The 10,718-nt window shown below is 41.9% G+C and overlaps 1 protein-coding gene across 5 annotated transcripts; it reads right to left on the bottom strand.

The window, feature by feature from the left end:
* Positions 1-609: 609 nt before the first annotated feature.
* Positions 610-10,165, bottom strand: Zpbp2 (zona pellucida binding protein 2). 5 transcript variants are annotated; one of them, XM_038326773.1, is made up of 8 exons: positions 9,944-10,165; positions 9,747-9,812; positions 8,570-8,695; positions 7,260-7,421; positions 6,534-6,752; positions 5,931-6,013; positions 2,445-2,625; positions 610-1,039 (listed from the first exon to the last, which is right to left on the bottom strand). In XM_038326773.1, exons 1-8 carry the CDS (start codon positions 9,990-9,992, stop codon positions 945-947), a joined length of 981 nt encoding a protein of 326 aa, XP_038182701.1. In that variant the 5' UTR covers positions 9,993-10,165; the 3' UTR covers positions 610-944. The 5 variants fall into 5 exon arrangements, with proteins under 5 accessions (XP_038182701.1, XP_038182702.1, XP_038182703.1 ...); XM_038326774.1 differs by having other exon boundaries at positions 10,035-10,162; XM_038326775.1 differs by having other exon boundaries at positions 10,109-10,147.
* Positions 10,166-10,718: the final 553 nt, after the last annotated feature.

The raw sequence follows: 10,718 nt of genomic DNA on the forward strand, positions 1-10,718 counted from the left end.
GTACTGGAGAGAGGGCTCAGGAGTTAAGAGCATTGGCATTCTTCCAGAGGACCTGGATTTGATTCCCAGCGCCTACAAGAGGATTCACAATGTTCTGTATCCAATTCTGGGGGATCTAATGACTTTGTTTGGTCTCTGAAGGTACCAAGCACATATGTGTTGCACGATATACATGCTGGAAAACAACCATACACATAAAATAAAGTAAGTCTGAAAACTTTTTTTGAGGGGGGGATGTTTCAAAACAGGGTTTCTCTGTGTGGCCCTTGCCCATACTAGAACCAGCTTTGTATTCCAGGCTGGCCTCTAACTCACTGATCCACCTGCCTCTGCCTCCGGAGTGCTGGGATTAAAGACGTGCGCCATCACTGCCTGGCATTAAAAAACAAAATTAAAAAATGTATTATGGCCGGGTGGTGGTGGCGCAAGCCTTTAATCCCAGCACTCGGGAGGCAGAGGCAGGCGGATCTCTGAGTTCGAGGCCAGCCTGGTCTACAAGAGCTAGCTCCAGGACAGGCTCTAGAAACGACAGGGAAACCCTGTCTCAAAAAACCAAAAAAAAAAAAAAAATGTATTATGCATGTCTTGATAGAAGTAACTTCAAACAAATTAATATATGGAAAATAGAAATTTTTTATTATACTTCACTTCTCTTTTTGACCTTAATACCAGGTACAAAGCACGTTTTAGTTTATAGACAACAGAACATATTTCATTTCAAGCATCCACTAACACTAACTTCCCCTTGCACACACGCGGTACTGAATTAAACCCTTCTTAGCGGTGCCATGTCAGCTCTCTTCTGTTGTTTTAAACGCACGTTCCCAGAGTCTTGCTCTTACTGATCTTACTGTATAGAGGTGTCTATGATGCTCTCAGATAGGAACAAATCTGTCTTCACCTTCAGAGGCAAGTAACCACGTTTTCATCTCTGGGCTTGAAGTTTATGGGCAAGACTTAGCTCCGTAGGTATGGACAGAAACACAGATCTGACAGGTGACATCGGCATCAGGACTGAATGTACCAGGACTACAGACCACTGCAAGAGAAAATGCAGGCCGTCCGTCAGTCACTATAGTTCACATATCAACAAAACAAAAGCATCTTCAATAGTACAACTTTTTACATAGGATACCTATACCTGTTTAGCCAATTAAGTTGTGAAGATTACCTCAAATTTTGTAATGTGATAATCTTAAAAACAGGAGTATTGTGGAATATTACTTTAATTATGTAAAGATGTGTTATATTTGTTTATGTTGCAGAATGTTACTTTAACTATGTAAAGGTGTGTTACACTTGTTTATGCTGCAGAATGTTACCTTAACTATGTAAAGGTGTGTTACACTTGTTTATGCTGCAGAATGTTACCTTAACTATGTAAAGGTGTGTTACACTTGTTTATGCTGCAGAATGTTACCTTAACTATGTAAAGGTGTGTTACACTTGTTTATGCTGCAGAATGTTACCTTAACTATGTAAAGGTGTGTTACACTTGTTTATGCTGCAGAATGTTACCTTAACTATGTAAAGGTGTGTTACACTTGTTTATGCTGCAGAATGTTACCTTAACTATGTAAAGGTGTGTTACACTTGTTTATGCTGCAGAATGTTTAACTATGTAAAGGTGTGTTACACTTGTTTATGCTGCAGAATGTTTAACTATGTAAAGGTGTGTTACTTATGTTTTGCTGCACTTGTTTAACAATGTAAAGCTGTGTTGCTCTGCCTGTCTAAGGCACCCGACTGGTCTAATAAAAAGCTGAATGGCCAATAGCTAGGCAGTAGAGGGATAGGTGGAGTTGGTGGGCAGAGAGAATAAGGAGGAGGAGGAATCTAGGCTCTGGAGAGAATAAAAGAAGAGACCGAGGGAGAAAGAAGACACCTGGGAGCAGCCAGCCGGGCAGTCACCAGCCAGTCAGACATGGAGTAGGACACACAGAATGAAAGGAAGGTAAAAAGCCCTGAGGCAAAAACATAGATGAAGAGAAACAGGTTATAATAAGTTATAAGAGGTCGTGGGACGAGCATCAGATAAGGCTGAGTTCTCATCACTAACGATAAGTCTCCGCGTCAAGCCTGTTACAGGCAAGAGTCTATAAATACTGTGTTTTCCCTTCTGTCTTCGCTGTCTCAGTGCCTCATTTATAAGTGCCCGCCTGCAGTTTGTACCTTGTGTCCTAGCTCTGTGCTTCCCAGGCAGGACCATTCGGCTGTCCTGCACAGAACTGTATTGTATGTCAGAACACTATGGAAACGCTTTGCGATCTAAGAACAGTATAAAAAAATATGCATTGGGATTTAGAAATATGGGCTTTCAAGGTTTTTTACTTCTCTTTTCTATGAAAGGATCAATGAGAAGATCCGGTTCAATAACCCTAGGTGGGCTGTCCATCTTTTCTCTGGAACATACAGACATTTAGGAATTTATATTGTATAATTACCGCAACAGCTAGCACAATTGGTGTGCAGACCTTCGTTCTTCCCAAAGCCTGGCCGACAGTTGTCTACGCGCACTACTTGAAAACTGTGGTCCACAAAGTGCATCGCTGGTATACTTTTATTAACGTGATGGTGCAAAATGTATGCCTGGCTCCGGAAAAACTCTTCTATCCGATCTCTTGCCTGAGATTTACAAATACCAGAGAAAACTACAATTACTAATTCAACAATCAAAGTCCTCATGAATCACAGGCCATAAAATGTAGCAGAAATATTTCTTGCTCATGCATTAAATGAAATCCTGAAAAAAAAATCTGTTAAAACCTAGAGTGAGTCTTGCTTTGACTTCACTAACTACTGTTAATTTATACAGGAAGTGGTTAAGAAAAAACAGTTATAAAAACTTGTTTTAGGAATGGCTCAGGTGGCCAAGCACTTCCCTTGCTTGTAATCCCAGTGCTGGGGAGGCAGAGGCAGGAGAATTCCTGGGGTGTGCTAGACAGATAGTCTAGCCTAACCAAGAAGAGACCGTGTCTCAAAGGAGGAGAAGAGTGTTCCTGAGATTGACACCTGAAAAGTGGTACTGTAGCCTACACACACACACATACACACACACACACACACACACACACGCACATACACGCATACACACTCATGTACACATACAAGCTTGCTTTGATTTAAGTTTTTTTTTCATAAATTAAGCATGATCTCTAACTTTCTATATCATTAAAAAAACAAAGTCAAGATGGAGAGACAGCTCAGCAGTGAAGGGTATGCTCTTCCACAGGATCTAGGTTCAATTCGTAGCACCCACCTGGCAGTTCACAACTGCCTGTAACTCCAATTCTAGATGGTGATATGACATTTCCTGGCCTTCTTGGGCACTAGGCATGAATATGGCACAAAGACATACATGCAGGCCAAAACTAATGTACACAAAATACACAAAATTTTAAAAGATCAAAGCAAAATAGAAATCCAGGCTTTAATTAGCATTACAACTAATTGTGTGATTCTGGCTCTGGGACATGCTGTAATAATAACTAAGCCTAAATGAGGACTTCTTCGACACCATCACACTATAGGTACAGACTCGGGAACACGACAGAGTGAAGACACTTTTTTGGCTGTTCTTGTTTTTCAAGACAAGGCTTCCCTGTGTGCAGCCCTGACTGTCCTGGAACTCAACTCTGCAGACTGCCTGCCTGCCTCTGCCTCTGCCTCCTGAGTGCTGGGATTAAAGGTGTGCGCCACCCGGCCTGGCTTGAAGATATTTTTCTGACTGTTCCCTCAGTCTCTGGAGCCAGCAGTGGGGAGAATGACTACTGCATTTCCTATAAATGTGACTTTGGAAGCACCACAGATTTAACCTATGGTAACTGGATTGTGAGGTTTTCCTTCGAGCTGATGCTTAACCATTTAGAAAATAAAGACCAGGGAGTCACCTTTCTGGTATACATGAAATACATAATAACATGAGCCTGGGGAGCTATCTAATATTCCAGAGGTACTGTCTTAGTTAGGGTTTCTATTGCTGTGAAGGGAAACCATGACCACAGCAATCCGTAGAAAACATTTAATTGGGATGATTTCCTTACAGTTCCAGAGATTCAATCCATTATCACTACAGTGGGACACGGTGGCGTGCAGGCAGACATGGTGCTGGAGAAGTAGCTGAGAGTCCTACATCTTGCAGGCAACAGGAAGTAGACTGTGACACTGGGAGTAGCTTGAGCATAGGAGACCTCAATTCCCATTCCCACAGTGACACACTTCCTCCAACAAAGCCTAAGAGGGGGCATTTTCTTTCAAACCACCACAGGTACTATTACAAAAAAAATACGACATAGCAACAAGTTCTGTTTAAAAGACCAAAGCATGCTGGTGCAATGGCTCAGAGGTGAAGGTGCTGCCATCAAGCCTGATGACCTGAGGGCCTGAGACCACACAGTGAAGGGACAGAACTGACTCCTGCAATTTGTCAAGAAATTTATCACTCTGTGTTGTAACTATTTCTCTATAATAAAAACATTTGGGGGCTGTAGAGAAGGCTCAGTGGCAAAGGTGTGCCTGCCAAGAAACCAGATGACCTGACCTGATTTCTGGGACCCACACAGAGGACAGAAAGAACCAATTCTTGCCAGTTATCTTCTGACCTTCATATGTGTGCTATAGCATGTGTGCAACACACAAGCAAAATTTTTTTTGAGACAGGGTTTCTTTTGTGTAGCTCTAGATGTCCTGGAACTAGCTCTTATAGACCAGGCTGGTTTCAAACTCAGAGATCCGCCTGCCTCTGCCTCCCAAGTGCTGGGATTAAAGTGCACACCACCACCACTGGGTCACAAACATAATTTTAAAAATTTAGAAGGAATAAATTTAAATCGTTCTTTAAAAAGCTTGAGCAGGCACACACCTTTAATCCCAGCACTCGGGAGGCAGAGGCAGGTGGATCTCTGTGAGTTTGAGGCCAGCCTGGTCTACAGAGCAAGTTCCAGGACAGGCACCAAAGCTACAGAGAAACCCTGTCTTGAAAAAACAAAACAAGAAAACAAAACAAAACAAAAAAAGCTAGCCGGACAGTGGTGGTGCACGCCTTTAATCCTAGCACTTGGGAGGCAGAGGCAGGCGGATCTCTGCGAGTTTGAGGCCAGCCTGGTCTACAAAAGCTAGTTCCAGGACAGGCTCCAAAGCTACAGAGAAACCTTGTCTTGAAAAACCAAAACCAAGGGGGCTGGAGAGATGGCTCAGCGGTTAAGAACATTGCCTGCTCTTCCAAAGGTCCTGAGTTCAATTCCCAGCAACCACATGGTGGCTCACAACCATCTGCAATGAGATCTGGTGCCCTCTGCTGGCCTGCAGACATACACACAGACAGAATATTGTATACATAATATATAAATAAATATTTAAAAAAAAAAGAAAAACCAAAACAAAACACAAAAAAACACTTGAGCAGTAGTGTTGTGTTTCATACGTGTGTGTATGTATACATATATTGTGTGTGAATGAGCACCACATATGTGTGTATATATATACACATATATGTGCACACATATACACACATACATATGTATATATACATATACATGCACATATACATATATGCACATATACACACATATATGTGTGTACATATAGATACATACATTATATACATATATATGTATGTACATATACACATATACATATATACACATACATGTACATATATACATATATAAATATATACATATATATACATATGTACATATACATATATATATACACACATATATATACATATATATGTGGTCGCATGCGTACTATGGTTTGCATGTGGAAGTCAGAGGACATCCTGAGATGGATTCTTTAAGAATTTTTTTTCTTTTGACATAGGTTTTCATGTAGCCCAGACTGTCCTTGAACTCCTACTAATAAGACAAAGCATTTACCAAAATCTTTCTAGGTCACTCAAGGGCTTTCCCCTCAGGATGTGGGCTCACCTTAAGGATGTTACGGTTAGTGGCATCTTCACAGTCGGAAGAGTTGTTGCACACACTTTTCCAGCCTGGTGCAAAAGGATTCACTGGAGGGGAAAACAGGACAGGTACACACCAGCTTCTAAAGAGTGTCACACACTCCAGTAAAGCCCCACATGCTTTGGTTGGTATGCAGGCATATGTACATTTAAGCCAGCTCTAACCAGAATAGTAAGGTCAGGCACAGTTTGAATACATGCACTGTGACTTTACTCCATCTGGGGGCTAGTGGAAGTAACTACAAGATGAGAATGGAAATAGATTGGGTTTGGGTATTTATTCCCTCTCAAGTCAAGAACAAGAAACAATAAAACGTCTTTTCTAAAATTGCATAGTTAAAGGTTATGTTAATAAGATGATACTGACTTAAAACAATAAATATTGTATTTGGAGGCAAACAGCGAGTCTGCTGACGTTTAAAGCACAACCAGCCATTAGTGTATATTAGTGATTAGCAAACATTTCAAACCTGTCATTTATGAGACCTCTCACATTTACATGACAGCTTTACAATCTGTCATGGTTTTCGACTAAAGTTATAAAATCAATGTTGTAAAATTGTTTCACCTTGAAAGGCTATGAATAGCTCATACACGAAGTCACCCTCCGGAATTTTAACAGAATGGCACTTATATGATGGTTCTATGACATGGCACAACAAATCAGAGATTAAATTATCCAGGATTTTCTTCAGCACTCTAAAGAGCAGGTCATTATATCTTCCTACACAAGATTTTGTGGTAAAACGCACAGCCATGTGATAAGAATAATCAGGTTCCCGATAGGCTTTGGAAAAAGAAACAATTGTGCCTTGCGTTAATCTCTGCTATTAAAAAAAATTTCAAAAACATGTAATATCAAACATCATTATCTTTCAAGTCAGTTTAGAAATTTTACTTATCTAATAGAATACTCCATAAGTTTGTTACAAAATACATATAAATAATAATTTTAATAAAAAGAGTCATTGTCATCTGATATCTTAGGAGAACTGGCCTCTGTGGGGTGGCAACATGGATAGGAGTATCAAGAAAACATTGGAGCTGGAGACACAGCTCAATAGTTAAGAGCTGAAGCGCCAGCACCCACATCAGGTAGCCCCTACCTGCTTATAATTCCATCTCCAGGCCATCACGTGCTCTCTCAGGGACTCTGCCGGTCCCTGCACTCACAGGCACATAACCCACACATACACACATACATAAAAAATCTTAAAATGTAAGAATGTTTCTGGGGAACTGGGGAGATGGCTCATGTGCTTATATAATTATCATATTATATTATAATTATTACCAAAGATCATAAAGTCATATCTCTTCTTTATTATAGTTTCCTCTTGGGTTTCTGCTTTGATAGTCTTATAGGAAAGAGTACACGTGTAAAGTCCAGATAATGACTCTATAAAATCTTTCACCACCAGTTTTCCTGTGTTTGTTATATTTATTTGGCGATTCCCTAATCAGAGAGAGAAAATTACTTGGTTACTTAACAGGTAACTTAATCATTATTCAGTAAACTCAGGGCTATAAACAAACATGCCAAAAAATAAAATTAACTATTTCAACTTCAAGAACCCAATAAAAAAATTAAGACAGGGTCTCACTGTATAGCCCCTGACTGGCCTTGAACTCAGAGATCTGCCTGCCTCTGCCTCCTGAGTGCTGGAATTAAGGGAGTGTGGCACCATGCTCAGTAACCCAGAAAAAAAAAACTTAATTGTCATATTACTCTATGAAAAAGCTACATAAGCTGGGTACTCTTTTGAAATCTTTGTTAATTTATTTCTTGGTATCTAGTTTGGACAGATTCATGTCAGTAATTCAGTAAATTTATATATGTATACATATATGTTTACAAATGATATATATAAGACAAATGAATAATGCTGATATCCTAAGGTATTCTTCTAACATGAAAAATTACATACTGAATCTCTCATCACTAGCGTTTCATGGGTAAACCTCAGTGCTTATGAAAACTGTTGAATAGCTTTGGGAAGTGGGGCACAAAATCACCGCCTGAGCACAGCAGGACAGCCCAGTGGAAGCGTGCCTAAGAGGCTGACTCTGGACTCAATTCCAAGCACTAGGAAAAAAAAATAATAAAAAACTGTCTCTTTAATTAACTCAGGCTACATTCAAATTAGTAATCCTCCTGTCTCAGCCTCCTGAGTGTTTTGCTCACAGGGCCTGTGCCATCCTTTGGATCTGCTTTTTAGTTTTTGCATGGGAAGAACTTAAGTCAGAGTCAAAAAAATTACAGCGTATCTAAATGTTGAGTAAATTTAACTACAGTTACAATTAAATTTATTGGGGCTGGAAAGATTGCCCAGTGTTTAAGGGCATTTGTTTCAGAGGACCTGGCTTCTAGTCCCAGCCATGTACATGGTGGTTCACAACCATTAATAAACTCTAGTTCCATGGGATCCAATACCCTGTTCTGATTTCCGAGGGCATCAGGAGTGCATGTAGTGTACATACATGCATGCAAGCAAAAAATACACATAAAAATAAAATAAATTTGATGTTTTGAATTTCTTTTCAACAATGACAGTACTTTTAAAAACAACGTTCACATCCTTAAAATATATTAAAATAATTTACCTTGTAATGTGTTTTCATTTGGCCCAATCCATAAGTAGGCGGGGTCCACTATTTCTTTATTAGCACGATTAATATCCATACAAATAAGGACAGGGCTATTATGATGTAACTTTACATATATTTTCACTGTGACAAAACAAATTTTTGCAGTAACTATATTATACCACAAAAGAAAACATACTCCTATTTATTTGTCCCAATAATACCAATTAATTCTGGATTTCAGTACTTAAAAAGTGGTCAGAACATGTTGGATGCTAGTTGTTATTCAGAATGAAGTCATTTTTGCTTCTCATAGTAAGCCTTTAAACTGTACCTTGTCAGGATATATAAATTATGTATATTATTTATAATTTATATACAAATATATGAACAATATATATTTATATATTCTGTAATAGTCCATTAAAATGTAAGTGCCTTACAACGTACACATTCATAAGTAGCTCCAATAATTGTTTGAAGGGATCGTGGAGTTAATGTTCAGAGGACATGAGCTTGACTGACAAACTATTTCAAAACTGAAAACTTGGTATTTTACTTGCGCTTCCTGTTGTCCCATGACTAGGAAGGTGTTCTGTCGAGATCTCCACTGACTCAGTTGGTGGAAGCTGCGACAGTACGTGATCTCAAGATATTTCAGGCCCAATCATTGCCAGGGTCTGAATCTATAAAGGCTATCGTACAATTCGGTGGTTCAGTTGCGGTGTTGGGAAGGGAAAGGCCTTAAATGTGGAAATGGTCTATACACAACACAGTGAAGTGGCTCCAAGTTATCTCAAAACAGCTGGCTCACTAATTTTTCCTGAAGAGTGTAGGAGAGTTAAACTACTGAGGGTAACATTGGAGCAGGAGCTTGATGAGTAGAGCTGGTTAATACCCAAGGAGAGAAGAGCCTTCCAGAAGGACGTCCACCCTGCTAAGTGGCTTCCCCCATTACATACAAAGCAGGAGTATTTGGAAGAGAGGTGGCATCACATCCCTAGAACTGAGATGAAGAATGGGACATAAGACTAGCGTTGCTTTGAGGACGAAATGTTGCAAACTCCCGGAACTGCAGAATTCAGAGCAGACGTCACATCGGCTCGCTCCCTTTCCCCTCCAGGGCAGAACCTAAGCAGGTGCACGGCATCCCCAGCTCTGGGGTCAGGCCTTGCGTGGGAAGAGGCACTATTACCTGGCTGTTCTATCGTGCCGTACACAAAGCCTTTCTTACTGAATAAGGAAGAACGTTGCGTTCCAACTGCGGAGGAAAGAAAACCTCTGACTTATTAGTGTTTAGAGGACCCAGGGTTCCGCAGGGAGCAGGCGAAGGGAGGCGCGGAAGAGGTGGGACGTGGGACGTAGGGGAGGAGCCTGCGGGCCAAGCCCCACCTCCTACGAGAGACCAGAGCACCGCGGAGAAGAGGGCCCACGCGCGCATCACGGCTCAGGCACTAGCGGAGACAGCTGGGCTCCCTCCTACCTCAGGCCGGGCCCAACGCCTCCCCATCGCTCCTCTACAGAGCGAAGCAAACCGCCGAGGGCATTTCCCCCTACCGGTCCGTGGCTACCACGGGGGCGGCTGCGCCCGAGAGCGCCTGCGTGTTCCGGCTCGGCGCGAGGGGCGGGGCGAGCGCGCGGAAGGGGAGCCCCGCCTCCCAGCGCCTGCGCAGTCGCAGAGCGCTGCCGCCGAGCGTTTAGCACCTCGCTTGGGGTACCATGTTCCCGTGCTCTAGCTCTCCTCGGCACGGCCGTGTGAAGAGCGGGTAAAGGAAACGAGCTCAAGATTTCCTCAGACGAGGGGTTGAAGAAACCGACGGGAGAACACAGTGGGTCCCTAGGACCGTGCTGGCGCCGAGCAGCCTGAGGGTGCCATCTCCTGGGGAGCTGAAGAAGGGAGAAGTTTGTGAGACTTTCCTAAGAGCGAGGGCCCAGCTCGGGAACTCCCTGGTCTGACATAAAACTGGCGTTGCCGGATCTGTCAAAGCGTCACACAAAACCAAGATCTCGAAGAGCATTCAGTGCCCCGAAAGGGTGCTCCCAGACCTTCCCACGTGGAGAAAAGCTGAACCTTTAGTTTTCAGCTGAGGGTGTGAGATGATGTAGAGGGACACCACCTTATGCAAATTGACTCGGAAGTAACTTTGCTTTAGAAAATGGGCCCCAT

The sequence above is a fragment of the Arvicola amphibius genome, chromosome 4 (genome assembly GCF_903992535.2).
Source record: "Arvicola amphibius chromosome 4, mArvAmp1.2, whole genome shotgun sequence".
In the NCBI taxonomy this organism is placed as follows: Eukaryota; Metazoa; Chordata; class Mammalia; order Rodentia; family Cricetidae; genus Arvicola; species Arvicola amphibius.

What these genes read in the sequence shown, in the direction of transcription:
- Zpbp2 (XM_038326773.1), bottom strand. Translation starts at nt 9,992, where the DNA reads ATGCGCGCGTGGGCCCTCTTCTCCGCGGTGCTCTGGTCTCTCGTAGGA. An exon ending in ATATGACTTTATGATCTTTG is followed by an intron (nt 6,753 to 7,259) that starts GTAATAATTATA and finishes CTTTTTCCAAAG; the next exon opens with CCTATCGGGAACCTGATTAT. An exon ending in CTAACCGTAACATCCTTAAG is followed by an intron (nt 2,626 to 5,930) that starts GTGAGCCCACAT and finishes TGTAAATCTCAG; the next exon opens with GCAAGAGATCGGATAGAAGA.